The 21785-nt window shown below is 54.1% G+C and overlaps 1 protein-coding gene across 4 annotated transcripts in view; it reads right to left on the reverse strand.

The window, feature by feature from the left end:
• The window catches only part of HOMER3 (homer scaffold protein 3), a 32927-nt gene extending 11142 nt beyond the window's left edge, over positions 1–21785 (reverse strand). The window contains exons 1-6 of one of the 4 annotated variants that reach the window (XM_039515769.1): positions 21137–21785; positions 10416–10532; positions 8424–8580; positions 7665–7796; positions 6361–6468; positions 1480–1601 (exon numbers count right to left, since the gene is read on the reverse strand). In XM_039515769.1, the coding sequence (XP_039371703.1) occupies positions 1480–1601; positions 6361–6468; positions 7665–7796; positions 8424–8580; positions 10416–10429 (533 nt within the window). In that variant the 5' untranslated portion in view covers positions 10430–10532; positions 21137–21785. Of the gene's footprint in view, positions 1–1479; positions 1602–6360; positions 6469–7664; positions 7797–8423; positions 8581–10415; positions 10533–12077; positions 12472–17659; positions 17683–21136 lie in introns of those variants that run through there. The other 3 variants (XM_039515770.1, XM_039515772.1, XM_039515771.1) reach the window with 3 other exon arrangements.

The raw sequence follows: 21785 nt of genomic DNA on the forward strand, positions 1-21785 counted from the left end.
ACAAACACGGCAAGCTCCCGTCAGAAGCGCAGGCCTGTCCTCCACCCGGCAGGACGTGGCCTCCTCCTGAGCAAACTGCTGCCCTGCCTAACTGTCCTCTCCTCTTGACGTTCCGCCAGGGACGTGCCATTGAATGTGGCTGGGGAGAAGCTTCCCTCGCCAGCAATGGCTGGGTTAAAACGACCTGTAAGTCTTATCTTTAATCTCTATGGCAGGGCTTTGACCTACAGGACCCCCAGGCCTTCTCCCCGATCCATGGGTCAGTGCTGACCAAACACTCCCAGAAAGCAGAAGGGATGGGGCTGCTACACCTGCCCAGGCTGCTTTCAGCCTGGCCTCGACCTCAGTCCCCAAATCTAGACACTTGTGCCAGGCCTGAGCCTGTGTCTGTTTCCTGCCATTGCCATGTTTGGCTTTGGGAATTGTGGGGGCGGGTGGGACAGGGGATGAGCGACCATCCCCATGGCTCCACCCGTAGCAGAGGAGCAGCTGATGGGATGCCTCGGCTGCCCGGGAGCAACAGGCTTGCATGGCACTGGAGCTGGGGACATCCCACTGCCAGATTAGCAGCCATGGTGAGGAGGCTGAGCTGCCAGGAAGGGACTTTGCAGCCTGGAGCTTGGAACCCACCCAGCCGCTCAGGCTCTGAGTTTCCGTTGCAGTAAAGTGACTAAATGGAACCAAACTAAAGCCCAGAGGATTTTTTTTGGGGGGGGGTGTCAAATGACACTTAGCTTCAAACACACCCTAACATGCAAACACTGTCATTACTCCCCACCCCCACCCCAGGCAGTCCCAGGGCAGAATCCAGCCTAAAGACTTTACAGGAGAAAGGGACAGGATCCCTAGCGGAATTACCACCAGCGCAGCCCTGGGCCAGCTAGACAGGTGTGAACATCTTCTGACACCTCGGACCAATGACTCACTGTGCCCATAAGCTGCTTGGCCAACATGCTTCACCCCTGAGCTGCAGGGATCCCCTGGTGGGGGAATGGGGAGGGATGTATTTCCCCATGGCCTGGATGCGGGCTCCGACTGCCAGAAGCTGGGCCTGGACGATGGATCACCAGATAATTGCCCTGTTCTGTCCATTCCCTCTGAAGCACCTGGCACCAGCCACTGTCAGAAGACAGGATACTGGGCTAGATGGACCACGGGTCTGACCCAGCCTGGCTGTTCTTATGTCCTCATGTAAGGCAGCAGTGGGTTTTGAGAGGCAGCATGCAGCCAAAAGGAAAACAACAGAAAAGGGTCCTGACCCCGAGCACTAGCTCGAGATGGTGGTGGGTCCTGGGGTTTATACCCTGCCCTGAGTCTGTGGGAGCAACAATGTTAGCTGGGGACCAGGGCAACGGGAAGAGTTAATTCCCCCCTGGCTGGGAGATGCTGGGATCCCCCTTCCCCACTGGGGACTGGACCTGAGAGTGCCCTGAACAGCTGGGCTGGGACCTGAAAGCCCCAGCTAGGCCCATGCCTCACCCTTCGGAGAGCATCTTCTTCAGCCGCTCCTTCTCCGTTGTTATCTCAACGTCGGCGCTCTGGCTCCGGAACAGCTTATCGTCTCCCGGCCCATTGGAGCTGATGACGGTGCTTGGCAGCACCTGCAGGGGGGTTACCACACATCAGGCAGGTCTGGGACATGTGGTCACCCAGCATCTCTGCCAGTCCCCAGGGTCTTACATAGGGTGACTCATTAGAAGAGCTCAGGTGTGGGGCCCCATGGGTCAGCGCTCTGCACTGCCGTTGGGTGACCCCAGGTTCTATTCAGCTCCTGGGGGTGCTCAGCTCCTGGGGGGAAAGGGGGAGATGGAGCATCTCATATCACAAGCAGCAACCCCCTGTGGCCTGCCTAGACATGACATCAACAGGCGCTGAATGGAGAGATCCCATCTCAGCTCCAGGAAGGCTGCCAAAGGCTGCAGGGCTTTAGACTGCGGAGGTTACCTTGGGGGAATCTCCAGAACGGGATGCTGGAGGGGCTGGAACAGGACAGGGGAGGGGGGTGTGCTTCCTTCCCACCTGGTCTCTTTGTTAGATTGACACCAGCACTGATCCGCCCAAGACACCAAAGGATGGGCAAAAGATTTGACCAGGCAGACACACAAACTTGGACCGAAGAAGGGAGGGATGGACAGATGGATGGATGGATGGATGGACGGACGGACAGATGGAGGAACGGAGGGATGACAGAGGCACAGCTTTGTTTTCAGATTAATAAGCTCCTCTCTACACTGGTTAGTGGCTCCCCCATTCACTGCCCCAACCCGTGGCGACTGCCTTGTGCCTCTGGCAGCCGTCCTAGCACAAAAATCTCTGTGCTGGTGGGCTCAGAGTCCAGCTGCTCCGTGATGAGTTCACCAGATGTTCCTCCCTCTTTATGTGCATTTTTTTAAGGTGATAAGTTCTTTGGCCCCAAACTTGCCCTTGGTAAATGCCGATGGGGTCCTGGCAGCTAACCTGACCCCCTGAAGGCCATGCAGGAGGTGCTGAATCACTTAACAGTGAACAACTTCAGGGGTTCAGGCCTTGCTGCCCCACCACAGTGGCCCCTTTGCCATCAGAGGAGTCTTTGCCTTGTTCTCCGGGTGGCTCCAAGACATAGTGACCTATAAACCTGCCAGGGAGATGCAGACTGTGGATCCTGCAGGGGCCTGTGGCTAGTGTCTGCCCTGCTGGGTAGGACGCCTGAGTTCAGCTGCCCAGTCTAGTTTCTGCTCCTTGGGTTAGCAGGTGAGCAGTGAGCTCGGACAAGAAGGGAGCCCCTGAAGCCCGAAGATGGAGAAGGCAGGAGCCACTTTTACAGCAGTAGCACCTGCCAGGCGTTAGACACTTTCCGAACACAAGGGAGATGCAGCCCCCGCCCCAAAGCGCACGCCCTGCTCCATGGCACTGTCACTCCCTGCTTGCATCAGGACAGAATACCAACGGGATTTATCAAAAGATCCTTCCAGATTGTTATCTGGGGAGAACAGACACCACAGAGCAGGGATGTATATGCAGACGGCACAAGCAGATTCTATCCCCTGCAGCCACCTGAGAGCCCCCAGCTCCTCGCACGTCTGCTGACAGCAGGGAAGAAACTAGGCACAGAAATTCCAAACTGATCTATAAAAATACAGCCTGCGTGCTAGACATCAGAGCCCCCCAGACTGGGATTGGCCGAGCCTTCTCCCTCCAGTCCTGGGACCAGTGGAGTCCTCCAGGGTTTCTAGATGGCCCACAAACACCCAGCCACCTGATCTCAGTGACTTTCCAGGGTAAGGACAACCACCTGGCCTAGGAATCTGCTGATGCCTGTAAATGAGCAAGACGGGGCCATGAGCTATGCTGAGAGTCAGAGTGTGGAGAGGCCTGAAGAGAAAGGCGCTGACCGGGAAAGGGCGACTAGGAATGTCATGGATCCCACAAAAGCTTATGCTCAAATAAATCTGTTAGTCTCTAAGGTGCCACAAGGACTCCTGTTCTTTTTATAGATCCCAAAGTGCTTTATAAACACACACCCCTGCCTGCCCCACCCCCTTACCTCATTTTACAGATGGGGAAACCGAGGCAGGGAAAGGGGAAGAGTCTGGTTCCAACAGAGTGAATGGGAGCTGAGGGTGCTCAGCACCTCGGGACATTTTCAAAACTGCCCCCTGCTTTTAGGGGCCTCGCACTGTTGGGGGCCCAACTCGACCCCTTGGGTCTGCAGAGGCAGGCAGTGATGGACGGGTAAGTGGCCCCTAAGAGGAGGGCTGCTGCAAAGTGAGAGTCACAGCTCTGGAGGTCTCAAGCTTAAGGATGCGGGAGCTGAGGGACACGCAGGGAATCAGGGAGGCCTGATCAATTGGTTATTTACGGGTGAAGCCCTGCTAATGGACAGACCCAAAACCGGCAGGCGGCAAGAGGGCGTCTGAGGGTGTTTGTACGGGCTGGCAGTGGTGTGCAGGATGGGGTGCGTGAGTACAGTCCAGCGATGGACTGTATAGACGGCTGTGTGCGTGCAGGCCAGCGGAGGGGTGTGCGGGACAGTGTGTGTGTGCTGGCTGGCGGTGGCAAGGGCGTGTGTGTCCGTACAAGCAAGCAGCAAGGTGTATGGGATGGTGTGTACAGGCACGCAGTGAGAAGTATGGAAACGGGGTCGGGGGGGTGTATGCCTGCAGGTTGGTGGGGTTTGGGAGAGGCAGTGCAAGTGTGTGCATACAGACAGGCAGCAGGGTCATTATGGGCTGTGTGTGTAGATGGATCTCTCTCGCTGTACTGCAGCTGTTGCTCCAGGCGAGGCTACGCCCTGACAAGGGGTGCAAACCCAAAGGCTGTGCTGCAAGCAGTCGCCCCGGGGGTGAGCAAGCGATGCTGCCGGGGGCGGGATATTAATCTCTGACATTGGAGCTGGAGTATCAGTCACCTGCTGTGGAACCGTACCATTTCCAGAGCAGCATTAGCTAAGCTGACAGGGCATTGCATCTCACAGACTGCAGCGCCCAGCACGTTCCCAGGCCCGGGCCTGCCGAGTGCCTCCCAGCACCAGACCCAGACAGAGGAGGGCAGCCTGAGTCACCTCTCACTCCCCCCAGCTTTACACTGATGTAGCGTCTCTGAAGTCAATTGTGCTGGCGTGAGAGGGGAATGAGGCCCCGTGTCGTCTCCAGAGCAGGTTTTACTGAGCACGGGAGGCTGAGTGACCTGTAGGGGTGACGTGCGCTCGGCAGCAAGAGATGGGGTTTCAAACCCCAAAGAGCCAGCCGCACTCCCCGAAGGAGCAGAGCCGGGGAGAGCTGTGTGTAGCTCCCTGGATGGAAGGGCTGGATGCCCGGATCTCAGGCGATGACGCTAAGCACTACAAGGGCGGAGGTGGGAATTAGACATGCAGGGCGTTGCAGAGGAGAGAGCAGCCCACCTTTCTGTGTCTGGGGAGGGGGAGCTAATTCTCCCCACCTGCCGCCTCCAGCAGCAGTCAATCTCGGATGGTGCAGAGGAAGGTGACCTTGCCCACAATGCACCTGGCCATTTGACACAACTTCCCCCACCCAGACACTGGTATCATGGCCTTGAGCGTGCCACGAGCACACGGAGGCAGTAGACAAGGCTGCCAGTGAGTTGTGTGCCGTAACAATGGTGGCCCTGACCTGGTGCTCTGAACGAGGCTGGCGGGGAAGGCTGCCCACGGTCTCTGCCTCCTCCCTCCCACGTACAGAAGGGGCAGAGAAATGAGAAGGAAGCATAAAGGGCCGATGCCTCACCCCACACGCCCCCCTGCCCAGCACCCCCCTGCACCCACCCCACTTCAGAGCAGTAGCCAATATGGTCAGGCTGCCTCAGTCCAGTTTTAGTGCTGCTGAGTCGAATAGGCAGCAGGGCAGGAGAGATGCTGACACCTTCTCCTGAGCTGCACTTACACTGAGCAGTTCTGAACTAGCAGCTGCTTTAAGCGCTGTGCTGTGAGCCTGCACTGAGGTGCTGGAAGTCTTCTGTCCCCCGTACACGCAGGCACATTCTACCTGGTGCGCAGGGCACGTCCCATGACTGACAGATCCCAGACTGGCCCCTGGAGCTCTCACACGATTACCCATCGCTTTTGTGGGCACTGGCTCTGCTGCCCCCACTCTGCTCTCTATTCCCTTCCCTGTTTCCCACCCCTTAGAGAGAGACAATGGGAGTCAAGTTGGAGAGATGTCTCCCTTTGCTCCACCACGTACGGCATTTCCAGTCTCCGCAGAGCCTCCTCCTCCTCCTCTTTTTCCTGCAGGCCAAGGTGCTGTTCGCACTGCCTCCTCCTCCTCTGCTGCCGCTCCATCTGTACTCAGCCCAGAGAACGCAGTGTCCTCATCCCCCAGCTCCCCTCCTGTTGCCAGGAGATCAGGGAAATGCAGAGCCACCTCTGGGATGCACCCGCAGGGTGCACAGCTCCTAAAGAGCTGCTGTGGGGAGAAGAGGGGTAGAATGCACCACGGCCCGTCCTCTCTCCACCATCTGGCAGGCACTGGAGGCTGGTTTAGGGAGACAGGTCATGCTTTCAACATGCCACCAGGGATACCTGGGACACGGCTTGGTCTCCAGGGGAGAGAGAAGTGGAGGGGCTGGCTACAGACGACCCCACTCCATCAGCACTACCTTAATGAAACGTTCCCAGCGGAGCCCTGGCACGGGCGATTCTCCACAGACATGGGAGGCCTTTTGTAGATGCACGTGAGTGACAGGGATTGGAATTGCTAAGGCCGGTTGGCTCAGTGCCTGGTGCCTCCCATGGGGATTTGCATTCAGGGCCCTTCCTGCTGGCAGCTGGTGCTCTGGGGAAAGTGATGGTCTCTGCCTCTGTTGCCAGAGGAATGGGATGGTGACCATTTTCCCTAGCAACCCCACCTCAGCTGCCAAAGTTACCTGGTGAGACGTGATGTTCAGGGCTGGATTGGTCAGCTCCGTTTTATCCTGCGATTTTTCTCTTGCCAAACGGGCTGCTTCTTTCACCTCCTGGAACTTCTCCGCAAACTAGGGGAACAGGGGAAGAGATGGGGAGAGGGTCACTCTACGGTCTTACAGAAACGTCTGACAAGTGAGAACTGCTGCTAGGGTTTACTTCCTTCCTCCCATCGCTATTTCTCCCTCTCTCTGCCTCTTTCCAGGGACCTGGCATGTTATTTGCTTTCGCCCCAAGCCATCAGTAATGTCCAGAGAATGGCCCCACCCCATCCCAAACCAGGACCAAGAGTCCGTGCTGGCTTTTCCACTGAGCTCAGTGCCTGCTGGGACGGGGCGTGGGGAGTCGAGTCCTTGCTGTGGGGGTGCCCATGCTGTACAGGTGTGTTCAATAACGCTGTCAGACGTGGCTACGTGCAATCCGTAGACATTCCCGAGCTTGCTTTGATCCAGCCAGCGCCAATAACAACAGTGGCAAAGCTGCAGTGGGATGGCCAAGCTCAGGGGGGCTGGAACAATGTGTATAGTGGGGGTGCTGAGAGCTGTAAACCCTGTATAGAATGGAAATCACTTCAAGCCAGGGGGTGCCGCACCCCCCGCCTAGTTCCAGCCCCTATGGGCAAGGTGTGTGAGTACAGACCGGGCCTTGAGAAGGGCTGTACAGAGTCACTGCTATTGTCACTTGAGCCGGACAGATCAAAGCTAGCTCAGGTGTGGCAGCACATGCTGCCAGGGCTGCCCAGAGGATTCAGGGGGCCTGGGGCAAAGCAATTTCGGGGGCCCCTTCCATAAAAATAAGTTGCAATACTATAGAATACTAGATTCTCATGGGGGCCCCAGGGGCCTGGGGCAAATTGCCCCACTCCCCCCGCCCCGGGCAGCCCTGCATGTTGCAGTGCTCCTCTGACTGCAGTGTAGACAGACCCTTACGTACTCAGGCAGGTCCTCAAGGGTACTGAAATCAGTGACAGTTAGGAGCCTAAATACCTGTGAGGACCTGGGTCCTAGCAGCCTATGTCACTTTTTAAAATGTCACTTCAGGCGCTTGTGAAAATGTGACCCTGATGTTCATTCTGTCCCCCACATATCTTAGGGCTTCCCGGCCCCACACCGCACCAGATCAGACTGTATCTGATTCTGTCCCCAGCCCCTTCCTCCTCAGAGCATGGACACCTGAGCTGATCCTGCCTTTGGCATGCCTGGTGGATTAGATTATGTAGCGATTCCTGCCCCTGCCATCAGCCTGCCACCAGCCCCTGCAACATTACCTGGGAGAGGTGCTGCTCAGAAGCAAAGCCCAGCCCGTATACTGTGTTGGCTCGGCTGTCCGCCCATTGTCCGAACTTCTGGGAGGTTTTTGTGAAGGTCATGTTGGGGGTGATGGTGCTGTTGATGATGGCCTGTGGGGGAAAGGAACAGGGACCCTCAGTCCAAGTGGAATTGCTGTAGTCTGCACGATGGATTGTACTCTCCACAGCGTGGGATGACTCAGGGAATTCCCTCACATTTGTCATTCACCAGTCATGGTGCTATAGAGGAGCCTTTTACCTCTAGGACACCAGCCCAAGTTACCAGTGAGCAAAAGTCATTCCAGTCGGACAGGCCATGTGACATGAATGGGTCCTGTGTCTAGGGCCTGCCACAAAACCCACCCCCACAACTGGCATCAGCAGAGAGGCCAAGGGTCAGAAGGACCAGAGGAGCCCTCAGAGGCCACGAGGGGTCCCCCCAGCACAAGGCCAGGCTCGCCGGTGGGAGGAAGTGGCTCCCTGTGCTGGGCATGCTCTGTGCATAGGGCTACCAGTCACAGCACTGTCTTTCCACCAGCACTAAATTCACCTTGGATATTAAATCCGTCAGGGTGAAGACACTGGCTGTAACACTTTCCATGCCCGGCTGTGGAGATGCCCGAGCACTCCATTCTGAGGGCTGCCCAGCGTGGTGTCTGAGGGAAGCAGGAAGCACTCAGTGATCACGGCCAGAGGGATGCTTGCTGGCAAGCTGCCTGGTCTGCGTGGGGCCCTCACCTTGGTGCCGCCCACGCTGATGATCCGGTACACGTTGCGCGTGGCATCGTAGAAGTAGGAGACGGTCAGGGCATGTTTGCTGGCAGGGATCCAGTTCCGCTTCGTGGCCGGGTCGATCTGAAAAACGTGGGCCCGAGTGCTGAAGATCGGCTGCTCCCTGGAACAGAACGAACAGAACTGTCAAGGCAGCGGGGGGTGCTGAGCGCAGTCTGGGAAGTGAGCCGGCTTCCTGGCATCTGCATCGCACGCCGCAGAGCACATGGCATTTCTGCTAGTTCTCTCCTCTCCAGGGACACGAGGTGCTGAGCACCCCCAGCTCTGGGGAGCACATCCTGAACAAGCACCCTCCAGCCCAGTGTGGCTCAGCCGAAGGAGAGGCGGTTCTTCACCCCCTGGCTTGGAAGGGCTCTAGCATCCCCCCCTCACCACGGTCACCCCTGATTCCTAGGGGCTCCCACTCCAGGCTTCTTCCTCTTTGGGATTCTTTGTGCTTCTCCAGAGGAAGAGGGCCTGAGACCCAGACTTTCCCTGATGCTCTTAGCTCGGACTCATGAACCTCTGGGGACCCTCAGCTGATGCCAGTGAGAAGAAAACTAAAGGCCCTGTAGCCCTTGTTGCCATCTCCTTCACCCCTTCCTTCAGCCATGGCAGCCAGCAGCACGATGGTAGCAGATTTCTCTGTACCCTGCAGAGCCCCCCCAGCTAAGTTTACTAGGGCTCTGCCCTGCCACCTCCCGGCCTCTCCCCACCCTCCAGCTAGTCACAAGATCAGTCACGTCAGCAATAACCCAGGGCAGGCCTCAGGGTCCGTGTGTCACACACGCACGCGTAGGACACCAGGTTCTCACACTGGGGCCCCTGCAGCACAGTCTGCCAGGGGGAGTTATGCTAAGCTGGGGTGGGCACATGATTTGAACGTAGTGCACCTCGCACCACAGCAGCTAGTTCGGGGTGGGTCTGAGCATACGGCCCTGCCGCTGCACTAACTCTCCTTCCTGCAGGGTCTGGGACTTGGCGCTCCTGAAGAGGGTATAGGATGGAGATGGGGATTTGAGCACAGAAAGTGCCTCCCCTTCAACATGTCTCTTCCTCCCAAGGCTCATGCACGGGCCACGCACCCTGCAGCAAAGGTCACATCATGGGATTAAAGGCAGGTCACGTAAGAATGAATGAAACACTTCACCACAGCCAGAGCATGGAATCAGCTGCTGCAAGAGGCTGGCGAGCCACAAGCCAGGGCTGGATTTTATGACCAGTAATATACAAGCTGAACTCAGACCTCAGGCTTCAGGACATGACTTGAGCATGGCAGAAGGACATTTGTCTCCGTCAGGCAATAGCCCAGGTGCATTAGGGCTTGAGTTCTTTTTTGGCGTTCCTTTCAGACCTCAGGCACCAGCCATTGAAGGCAGGAGCCTGAGCGGGTGAACTTGAATTCAAGCTGATACATCCTACACGCCAAGGCATGAAAACAGCTGCTGCGGCCCAGATACGACCCCTGTAACCCACAAACTTACTTTCCTGCCCCCAGCTCAAGACCTCACTGTTGCAGTGAGCCAGCCTGTCCTTCCAGCCAGAAAAAGCCAAGCCCACCACTGTCGCTGAGGCTTGAGAGTGGGGTACACTGCTGCCCTTACTCCCCAGCTGAAGCTCTTCTCCCGTTGCCCAACCCTGGACTCAGATTTCTTGCACAGCAGCACATCACGCTGAGCCGGGGATCCCAGCCTGCTCCTTCCAAAGGGAGCTTTGGGATTTCCCTCTGGTCAGTTCGCCCAGCCCTCCCCTGATGTATTTTCCTAATGAGCCTCGAAGTCCCTGGTCTCCTCTAACACATAGTGCATTTTATACACAGCTCATGTGCGGGGGTGGGGCACCTAAGTCCTGCCTTATCACTTTGAGGCACAATTTCCAGCGGGTGGGAAACTAACAGTCCTATCCATTGATCCCAGACCCCCGGGCAAGAGGCAGCCAGAGATAAAGGGAGCTTGTTACCTAGTTGTTGACATTGGTTAGTAATGGCTGGACAGACTATTAGGTAGTGAAGTTAGTTTGCATCAGTCTTCCAGCAGCTTCCTAGATCTCGGTTTGGCCTCCTCAGTGATTCATTTCCTGGCAATGGAAAAGTCAGTCATTATTTGTCACCCGGCACAGAGAGCGCCTAGTCAGGCAGCATTTAGGAGGCTCACTTGGTCCCAGTCTCTCCGAGTTTGTAATTTGTAATGAGTTCTCGTCACCGGACACACAGTCCGGCTCGCAGGGGAAGCCACGGAACTCAGAGTAACCGCCCCTGTGCCGGCAGCAGGAGCACAGGGGCTGCTCTGGCTAGAGTCGCTCTGCTATTTTTATGTAGCAAAGTGCTCTGGCTAGAGTCACTTCCCCGTTGATTTTGGTTTCACATCCTCTGGCAATAAGTGCCGGGGACAAACTGGAGTGAAAAGGTTGGATTGGTTCCATCGGTGTGTCCGTAAGCAGGCTCTGAAATGGGGTTTGGTCACTTTTAATGGTACTGACTGCCAAGCGGTACCCTTCCCCTCCTCACACCCTCAGTGAGGCTGCGATCCAAAGGGAAACTCTCCCACTGACTTCAGTGGGTTTTAGATTAAGCCCAGATCCACCCCAGATGTCCCTGCACAGTGACTGCCTCCCCAGAGAGAGAACGCTGCAGTAGCTGGGTGGCCAGGAGCTAGAACTGGCTACATGCGCCTCCCCCAGGGTGCAACTGACATCATGGCCCTCTTCAGAGCAGAGCTCAAGTCAGCAGGCCCCAAGGCTGTGAGGAACCTTAGTCATCGCTTTCTGCAGCTTTTCAGATCGGATGGAACACGGGAGATGTTTATTGTTGCTAATTTTTGTCAATTAGAAGCAGGAACAAACAACCCCCTGGTGCCTGTGGGGTTATCGTCTGCAGCACTTGGTGTGCCACAAAGCACAGACAGCAAAGGAGCCAGCCCGCAAACCACCACCCTGGGGGGAACCCCTCTACAGGGCAGAGGGGAGGCCAGTTCCCTGGGGTGTTCAGTCCTCAGGCTCTCTGCTGAGGCTGCCCAGGGGGCGGGGGGCGATTACTGCTGGCTTTTACTGACTGAAAACTACCAAAAATCTTTGTATTGCTTGCTCCAAGATGGGCAAGACTCAAGGGACAATAAGATTGGCTGCTGCTGGTGTAATTGTGAGACAATAGCCGCACAGGCCAGCACTACTTCGCCTCCTGCAGATCCCAAGGAAAGGGGAAGAAAACGGCAGGGGAATGCCGTGTAGGTAACAGAATGGACCAGTTCCAGTGCGCTGGCCATTTCACACCTTTCCTTTGCACTGGCTTCCCCAGGCAGCCTCCCGCCCCAGTACACTGCTCCAGTCCTGCATGTTCTGCACTGGAAGAGGCACTGCACAGGTGCCATGCTGTGGAGGGGCAGTCTGGGACTTCCTGCTCATGGCTACTGTCTGAGCTCCACTGATGTGCCAGCTGATGCCATAAGCTACCAGACTTCGTACTAACAAGGAAAGTTGTCTGTCCCTCCAGGCGACACAGGCCCAAGCCTCACCGACTCCCCAAACCGGACGGGTACTAATGACCTCTGATGCTCCCCATTTGAACAGGTGACAAGTTGGCTGCTCCTGCAGCATAGCAGGGGCTGCACCTCAAGGCACATTTACCTGCATCAAGGCAGTTTCCGAGGGGCTGAGGAAGCAGAACATGCAGAATCCAGGAAGCTGTCTTACCACCTGGCTCCTCTCACTGAAGCTGGGAACAGCAGCTTGCATGTCCATTTGGGATGTGGTGGCTAAAGCACAGGGCTGTATGCCAGGACTCCTCAGTTCTACGCCTGACTGTGTGGCCGTGGGTCCAGTCCCTATGCCTTTGTGTGCCTCAGTTTCCCCATCTGCAAAATGAGGTTAAAAACACTGTCCTATCTCCTATCTCTCTATAGTTCATGCTCCAGTACAGTGCAGAGCCCAAGGCCAGGGCGAGCTTCGTGCTCAGTTTGGGAGAATTACAGAAATGCTTTGGTTAGTACGTCTCTCTCATCAGCAGCACTTCCCGCGCCGCAGGCCCCTCTCCTGGTGCTGGAGTTGTTGGGGGAGGGGGCTTCTCTTCACCCCAGCAAATAAGCGGGTGGAGAAATTCATTGTGGAGGACTCCGGCTGGCGGATGAGACCGGTCTCTCGGGTTTTGCTTTTTTGTTCAACAAGACCAAAGCAAGAGCTGAGAAACAAAAGCCTTCCCAGGGCCTGAGCGACAGAACGAAGCAGGGAGAAACAAATGACAGAAAAAAAGAGAGGAAGGAAACAGACTCAGCAGGAAACTGAAAGGGAGAGAAGACGAAAGAGGAATAGGAACCGAAAACATACCAATGAGAGACACCAGCTCTGGGGAGGTCTTGGTGAAACAGCCAGTGACCTGAGGGCAAACACTCCACGGGCCACACAACAGTGACTTAGGAAGGGTTAGGTGGAGACCGTGTGTCATTTTTTCTGCAACTAAGTACCACCATGCTGCCTGGCACAAGTCAGCACTGCTGACAATGTCTGCTCAGGAGAAGCCCAGACAGGAATAGCAAGGAGGGGGGAGGCTGAGAGGCACCGGTAGGGCTATGCCTGAGAACCCAGAACTGGAATAGCAGGGGGGCTGCAGTTTAGGGCTGCGGGGCAGGACTGCCCAGCACCTGTCTGCACTCTGCTCTCCTCTGGCCAATGCCATCGATCTCTCCTTTCCACGAGCACCACAAACCGGTTAAAAATAGCCTCCAAAGTGCCGAGGATCGGAATGGTCAGGTGGCCTGTTGCCCCACCCCCATTTTACATGGCTAGACCTGGATGTCACACACATCAGTAAATGCTGACAGTCCCTTTCAGCTTGGCAGCGGAGCGGACTTGTGTAAATAAAGTCACCCACACCCCCCTCCGCTCCCCCCAGGGCCGACCCCTTGCTGATCGTTAAGAGAGAAGCAAAGTTAAAGGACAAAGATCTGGCTCAGACTGAGACCGATCAGTGAATGCCTGATGATGGCAACTGGAAAGGATCCAGGCCCCTTTGTGCTGGTTTTGGCCCCAGCCTGAGGGGGAAGGGGAGAGCTTACTTGTTAAATGTCCCACTGTTAGTTTAAGATGAGCTGCTGTCTGATGAATGTGTTCTACTGTCCTGGCTGCAGGGAATCGAACCAGCCACCCTCCTGGGCAGAAAAAGAGGTGGTCTAGCTAATCTAGTGATTTCTAGTGTGCCCATCACCATGGAATCAAGGCACCTCACACAAGAATTGCAGCATCACGGTGCTGTCTTAAGGCAGTGTTGTTTTCTCCTCTTGCAATGAGATCTTATCCTGAGGGAGATGCCTCCAGGAGGAAAAATGCACTCACTGAGATTGACTGTCTGGTGTTGGGAGGAGACTGGTGATTGGGCAAGGAGATATGGACCCATTCACCTCTGAGTCATAAGAACATAAGAACAGCCACACTGGGTCAGACCAAAGGTCCATCTAGTCCAGCATCCTGTCTTCCGACAGTGGCCAATGCCAGGTGCCCCAAAGGGGATGAATGGAACAGGGAATCATCAAGTGATCCATTCCCTGTCGCTCATTCCCAGAGTCAGTCACTGACTTGAACCTAGGCCTGGCTTAGTCATCCCACCAAAAGGCAGTTTATATGAAACTGTTTGCTGACCTTATTTCTAGCTAGGTTCTTATATGGCTGCCATCACCTCAGTGTCCGAGTTCATTTCCTGACTGATTGGTGCCCACATCACAAACACCAGAGCAGCTAATCATTGGTGTGTCGCCTTTGCTGGTGGTCTCGACAGAGGAGCTAAGAGCTGAATGGACCCAAGAGACTGAATTCCCTCCAGGCCCTAGAGGTGAGCCCTTCCACGTCAGGACACAGGGTACAGTGCAGGCCGCATGCCCAGATGTCTGCCATCCCAGGGACAAGGAGACAACATGGATTTCTAGTATCACAGGGTAGCCGTGTTAGTCTGGATCTGTAAAAAGCAACCATCAGGCGCACCTGACGAAGTGGGTATTCACCCACGAAAGCTCCTGCTCCAATACGTTTGTTAGTCTATAAGCTGCCACAGGACTCTGTCGCTTTTTATTGATTTCTAGGACTCCCGATCCAGGACTTTCACCAGTGCTGCATTTACTGAACAAGACAAAACCTGGAGAGGGTTAAAAGCCAATGCCCACCCCTCTATCCTCTAATAATCATGGCATGACTGAGCCCTGAGTGAAAGCTGGGTGTCCGGTCCATCCAGGACAACGCACTCCCCCTCTCCTTTGGCAGCTTCTCCTACAGGCCCATTCGGAAGGGGTATCTTTTTAAATAGCCCTGACCCAGTCCATTCAGAGAATGCAACTGAAACACCCCCACATGCTGGAAAAGGAGAACCCAACTCCCAGTGAGGGCCCCACAAAGAGAGGCTGCAGCTGCTCCTTCTTAGGAGACAGCACAGATCAATAGGATGAACCTACTGAGCAGAGGGATCAAATCAAATCCCAGTCAGACCCCATATGGTTTAAGTAGTGTATGCACACATGAATCCCTATCTCCAGAGGCCCCTCATTTCCTTTCCTCCTCCCTCTACCCCGCCCCCCAGCGCACACCCACAGAGAAATATCTGACTTGCGCCCCTCCTGAGCCTGCCCCAGGAAAGTCTGCGTGAACGCGTCTGTAATGCATGCACTGGTACGGATCTATAGAAACACACGCATCACAGATGCAGGCCTGGCAGGCTACAGCAAGGCAACATTCACACTGTAACCGAGGAGCCTGGCACAGCCACTGGAGAGCTCAGCTCCTGAGCCTGTTCCTGATTCAGAGCCCATCATTCATCTTCACCGGCCCAAGGGCTTGTTTGCGTGAGCATTCACACACACCTTCACACACTTCCAGCAGGCAGCAAGGAACCAAAGGCTGCGGCTGCCTTTAATCAGAGCAGCTCACAGTGGTCACTCATTAATCCTCATTATTAGAGCTACTCAGCTGTTTTACAGGTGTGGAAACTGAGACACAGAGGGGCAGGGACTTGCCCCAGGACATAGGAGTCAGTGGCAGGGCTGGGATTAGAATTTACTCCCTTTCTAAGCACTAACAACACTTGCTAGCACCTCTTTCCAAGATGATGATGGTGCAAAATCCTACAAAAGAAGCGTTTTCCCATAGTCAGGAATAAACCATGTCAGATAAAGCCCTTTCAGTAGCATTTATCTCTGGAGCTGAGTTTTTACAGTGCAGTAGCATCTCCAGTGCTTCTCACTGGTCATTCTCTCTGTTCTCTCTCTTTTGACACAATCCCTGCTGCCTAGCAGGGTCTAGGGTGACCAGACAGCAAATGTGAAAAATTGGGACGAGGGTGGGGGATAATAGGAGCCTATATAAGAAAAAGACCCAAAAAATCAGAACTGTCTCTATAAAATCGGGACATCTGGTCACCCTAGCAGGGTCCTAGCACTGCCTGAGCCCTTGGGGAAAGGCTCTTTCTTCAGTCACTGCTCTGCTCTCTCAGGAGTGCAATCCAGTGCAGTGCAGGCAGCAGCAATCTGGGAAATTCCTGCCTGACATTTCCAAGATCTCTCTTCAACTCCTCCCGCAGCTGTGGATTCCTAACCACAAGGGCATGTGTTAAAATGCAGCCTCCTGCCAAGGCTCATGGGGTGGGGACTGGGGTGGAGATAGGGAGGCAGGCTCTTATTGGTTGCTTTAGATCCTCTATTGCATCCAACGGGTTTCTCTGGTGGGTGGGAACAAGAGGAGGGTGCAGAGAGCGGTTCCTCCTGTCTACTACAAAGCTGCCTTTGGCTCAAGCTCTCTTCTTGCTATTTCACTCCCTTCCATCTTTCTCCCTGTCCTTTCCCTGACTGTTGCACACTCCAGGGGAAGTTTTCCCCTTGGAGGTTCTTTCGTTCTTTGACCCAGCAATCCTGCCTGCTAGCCTGTGGCGTGCACGCTTGGTTCATTGACTCGCTTATCATGTCCTGGTCACCTACCCAGCCCCCTGCCCTGAATGAGTGGAGAGCAGACGTGTGTTTTAATCTTTGCACTGGTGATGGTCCTTAACATGGCTGCTCCTTCAAGAGAAGCTGGTGCTTAGTGCCGCCTGTTATAAATTCTGAAGTATGTGCATGGGGAGGGGCAGTTCTGCCCAAGATACGATTGTTAACCATGATTTTTAAGAGGCAGATTTGCTCTGGCAGGTCTTGGAGTGAGATTTCTGCTCTGGGGCTCTCCAGCGCAAGCCTGCGGGATTTAGAATGAGGCATTTTACCACCAGGCCAGCAGCTGGAAACTGCTGGTGCAAAATTAGGCTGGTGGGGCTCCGCCCAGTTCCCATTGAAAAGGGGGGTCCCCATATGCATCCAGTAATGGGCCCCCTCATTGGCCAGCAGCAGCAGAGATGGGGGGATGGGCCAGGGAGAATGAGATGCCCATCTTGCTGTGGCACGCCAGGGCATGGCTGAGCCATGCCCATAAATGTGATGGTGCATGCAGGAAGCTTGCCCCCACCGCCGAAGCAAGGCCTGTTTGAGGAATCCACACTGCAGGGCTCCTGAATTACCTGCCAGGGCAGGGCAGCTTCTCCTTTCTTAGATGCTGATGGTGTAACATTTAGCCCAGACCCGGGCAGCACATGGGCCTCATGCCAGCCAAAGCACAACACACCTTGCGGCAGGCCCAAAAGGATCAGATCAGCAGAATTATCTGCCCCGATAAACCATACTTGCGCAGCAGCCCCCGGGCCGGGGGGCAGGGAAGGGCTCTGGGTTTGTGGCTCCAGCTGCCGATTTCTAGAGCATGTTCCACCTGGGCTGCAGGGTATTTTCATAGCACAGAGAGTAGGATCACTGCAAGAAACTCGTCTTTACATCATGCCCTGCAGGTTGCCAGACCTGGGCTCTGCTGGCTGCCAAAGTGAGCAAGCCCAAAGGCAAAGGCCCCCAGGAGAGAAAGCCATGGAGTGATTAAACTCAGGTTCAGAGAGCACCGAAGGTTTCCCAGCCGTTGTGGTAAGGTACGAGAGAGACAGGACTCCCGAGTTGGGCCTCGGCTCAGACCTATGCAGAGACGTGTTCATGCCAGCCTGCAGAAGGTGTAGGTATGTTCTGCACTCACTGGAGCACCCAGGTGGACATCAGAAGTAGCTCTAAGGGGGATGAGACTCGTGGGTTTAGACGCCCCATCTCCTTCCCCTTTGGATGGGCTCTGTTCTACAAGATTCCATTTTAAAGCCATCCCCATTAATTACTCACATTCTCATTTCATATCCAGACCGTCCTTTCCCTCCTCCAGCCCTGGCTCTGTTTTCTGGGTGGAGCAGCTCATAGGGGAGCAGAGGGGGCCAGGGAAGAGAGCCGTCACCTAGCTCCGTTCTGGAGTTCAGCCCACTGTCCTGCTGAGTCAGCTAAGAGATTGTGCTGGATGCAGCAGGGACAGGGCCCTCATCCAGTGCTTCGTTTGTAATGAAGGAGGTGCTGGGGCTCAAGCTATTTTTTTATTTTCCTAACCGATGCAGCAAGCCCAGAGGTGCCAGGGCCATGAACTGCCGAGCCCAGAGGTGCCGGGGCTCAGTCCTGGCAAGCCTGCTGGCGCAAATTAAGCCCTGCTCTCCCCTCTCTCAGCTCTCAGAACCAGAGGTCTCAATGAGGGGAAAGATCCCTAGACTTTAAAGTCAGAGGCACCATCATGACCATCTAGTCTGACCTCCTGCACTTTGCAGGTCTGTTCCATATGAAGTTTTTTCCTGGGGGAGGACGGGATTCTGGTGTGTGTCAGACAGACCGAGCCCTGGATCTCAGAACTGCAACGTGGGACATGTGGACTGATTCCTCCTTTCCTTCTCTCCCTCCCCCAACATACCCTTTTCAGTGCCTTGACTTTTCTCTCCGCTGTAGGCTGAAACCCCGCTGACTTTACTGTGCCATTGCTTGGGGCGGAGCAGGGGAGAGCCTACAGGATCCCCCGCACCTTTCCCCCACTCCATTCCTCCCATCCTTCTAGACAGGAAAAGCTGAACGTGGCTCCCCCCCAGAGCCCATCAAAGCTACTCCTAGGTTAGCCGGGGGGCGAGTGAAAAGGACGTAGACTGATAACAACCCATGGCGCTCCTTCTCCCCAGGGCTCAGGCAGCTGCCTCTAAGGGCCTGACTGCTCTAGCCACTAGATCACACGTCCTTCCTGATCTGGGAATACAATCCAAGAGTCCTGACTTTCAGCCCCTGGCTTTAACCACTAGAGATCAGATAGTGCCTCTTCCCTTCAGGCTCTCAAGCCCTCTTAGCTGCAGCTTGCTTCCGTTCCACACTGCACACCACTGCTTTGTGGGAACGCAGTGGTGGGAAGCACCGCGGGCTGCTTCCCCCTCTGCAGAATCAGCCAGGAGAGCTCAGTACGAAGAATGAAAAGCGGCTCCCTCCCAGCCTGTTTGTAGATAAAAGGCGCCTGAGGAATCCTGGCTGAATATGCTCCAGTGGGATTAGCCTGGGGAACACAATGCCAAGCATGCAAGTTCAGGCACGGGGAAGGGGACCAGGGACACTTACAGGCCCAGCACATTGTTAAGCATTTCTTCTACCAGAACCTGTCCCCACCGGGGGCGCGTCCTGAGCAGGGATGACCTGCTGCTGCTGGGTGCCCAGTGTACTTGGCACAGTTACCACGCTGGCCCCCACTGTTTCCAAGGTCTCTTGGCTCCTCCTTTGCCACACACAAACCAAGGGGCTTATATGCACAGCAATCCACATCCTCCATTGGTATGGGTCCTAAGTGTATCTAAGTAATATTTACATATTCCAGAAATCGAGACCCATCACAGCAGCTAGTACCAGGCGTAGGTGCTGCTGACATGCTGTCTGCACACAGCTCTGCTGATACACCTCAGCCCCGACCTGCAGCCCGCCTACTGTACCAGTCCTGGGCTTCCCACGGAGTATTGCTAATGCCCCTCCAGTCCCTAACACCCATCTGTGCTCACACCCATTTCTGCTCATGTCTCTTCATTGCACAGCAGGAGTCACACACAGGGAAGCCTGCACAGCTCGGTCAGTGCTCCTGAAGCATGACCAACAGCCAATGCTAGGCCTTTCCTCAGCCTGTCCTGGGCTAGTTTGAAATGTGGACAAATGCCCAGTATGGGCTCAGCTAGGAGGTGACTGAATTCACTTCCCTTGTGACCCAAGTGACATTTACAACTAGCTATTTAAAGCTACAAAGGCAATGCTCGAAAACCTACAGTACACCAGAGACACGTTCGAGTTCAGGAATGAATTATCCATGAAAGCTACACCATGGATATGACTGGAACAAGGCTTACAAGGAAACCTGACAAGCGTCAATGGGGGGTGAGGACTAACTCCTTGCTTAAAATATAAATCAACTAAAACCAACTGGTGGGAAATCATTTCAGAGGTGACGCTTTCCTAATCTCTTGGGAATCCAGGGGACTAAACCTGCTGCTGGCTATTCAACCTTTCCATGTAATCTATGCACAACACAAAGACCTTTCTGCTCAGAAATTCTCTGTGACTGAAGACAGGGGGTTGGGTGGAAATGTCATCTCCATGTTGACTATAATGTTGCTGCCTTGACACTATCATTAGTGTGAAATCTAAGAACACTGACGCAGTGACCACAATCCCAACGTTTTGCATGAGAAGTGGCAACCTTCTAACGAAACTGCACAGCCACTGGGTGTAGCCATGACAGTTCCAAGAAGAAGGATTCATCCCATAGTCCTGGAAAATAAGATGCCAGTCCTAACCTATCTACCCTCTACACCCTTCCTGGCAATTCCAAGGCTGAGTGTTTTGGGGTCACAATGTGGATTGCAGAGATGGTACAGGGAAGCAGGGGACAATTTCTGATCTAAGCTGGCCCAGTAAACCCCACTGACTTAAATGGATTTACTCTAGATTCACACTGAGACTCTGAGATCAGAATTCATGTCTGTGTCCCTTCTGCCACCTGAATCTGTTTCACCCTGTTCAGTCTTTTAACCCAGGCTGCCCAAGAGGGAAATCAAACACTCAGCAAAAGAAACACAAGCCATTAAAATGTTACTTATTTCTCCTCTAATGTCAAACTCAAAGTCTTGGAGAGATTGAGCAGGCAGGGGCTTTGTCCAGCCCCAGCGTGCTTCTAAGTGGCCCAGAAGTGTTCATTACACAAGCAACTTACTCACAGCAGCATGTCAGATCCTTAAAATGACACAGTTGGGTTTTCTTACCAATGCATAAATCAAATACCAGGCTAAACTCCCATTTCTATGCCAATACTCTAAGTGGCTACTAGGTATATTTCACCCCTGAAAGAATTTAGGACCAGAGATTTTCAGTCAAACTATTTATCCATTTACAAATGTAAGTAGGGTCCACTTTACTGAACACAACAGAAAACAAAATCAGAAATCTCTAACTTCTGGGAAGGGCTGCAAAGGTAGTAGGTGCTTTACTTCACCCCAAAGGGCCATTCTGAATTTTATATAAACTATGGATCCCCCTGGAACCTTTCACCCACACCTGGGTCACATAAAGTAAGTTACAAATCTCTGCAACTCTCTACTTCCTGAACCCCTTAAGGTTAGGGGACATTTTTATATTTAAACTTGAATTTCTTTACTGCAACTGGAAATCCTGATCCCTTCAACTCTGCTACATTAAAAACACATCAGGTTCTTTCAATTATTAATACAATAAACAACATGCAAATAATAACCAAACTGCCAATCTCACCCCATCTCCACGTCAGTGTCAGTTTCTTTCTTCTCTTCCCTTCTTTGGTTGCCTTAGATTCACTCCACGTTTTTATTTATTTTTTCCTTCCTCCTTCTCTCTCTCTTTCTCCGGATCCGGATGCTCTTTAAATTTCCTCCGGAATTTCACTCTGAAATCCGCTAGTTTTGTTGTTTGTTCAAAAATGACCTATAATCCCAAAGTACGCGTGGGAGGGGCAGGGGGTGAGAGCTCGGGCAACCTTCCTGGGTGGGGGTTCTCCCCACCAAGAGCTGCAGCCCAGGGGATCCTGGAAAGAACTTTGGAGCACACTTTGCTACTGAAATATTGCAGTCTCTGGCAGGCAGTTTCCTCCTCGCTCTTGCTCACAGGATCCCTTTTTCCCTTCAGCATGGGCAGCAGCCACAAGATTATTTGCTCCTTTTGCAAACCCTTTGCAGCAGTGCAGCCTGCGCCCTGTTATTCCAGCGACTGAGATACCCTGGAAGTTCTTTCCACAGCCCAGAAAGTGAAGCTGCCTCCACAGTTTGTTCCTCTTGGTCGCGATTTCTTTGTTCTCTCTCTCATTTTTTTTATCTGCTTCCTTCCTCTGCCAACTGCCCCATCTCGGTCACATTTCTCTCTTCTTTCTCCTCACTTTATTTCCAAT

Source organism: Mauremys reevesii, linkage group 26, assembly GCF_016161935.1.
Source record: "Mauremys reevesii isolate NIE-2019 linkage group 26, ASM1616193v1, whole genome shotgun sequence".
In the NCBI taxonomy this organism is placed as follows: domain Eukaryota; kingdom Metazoa; phylum Chordata; order Testudines; family Geoemydidae; genus Mauremys; species Mauremys reevesii.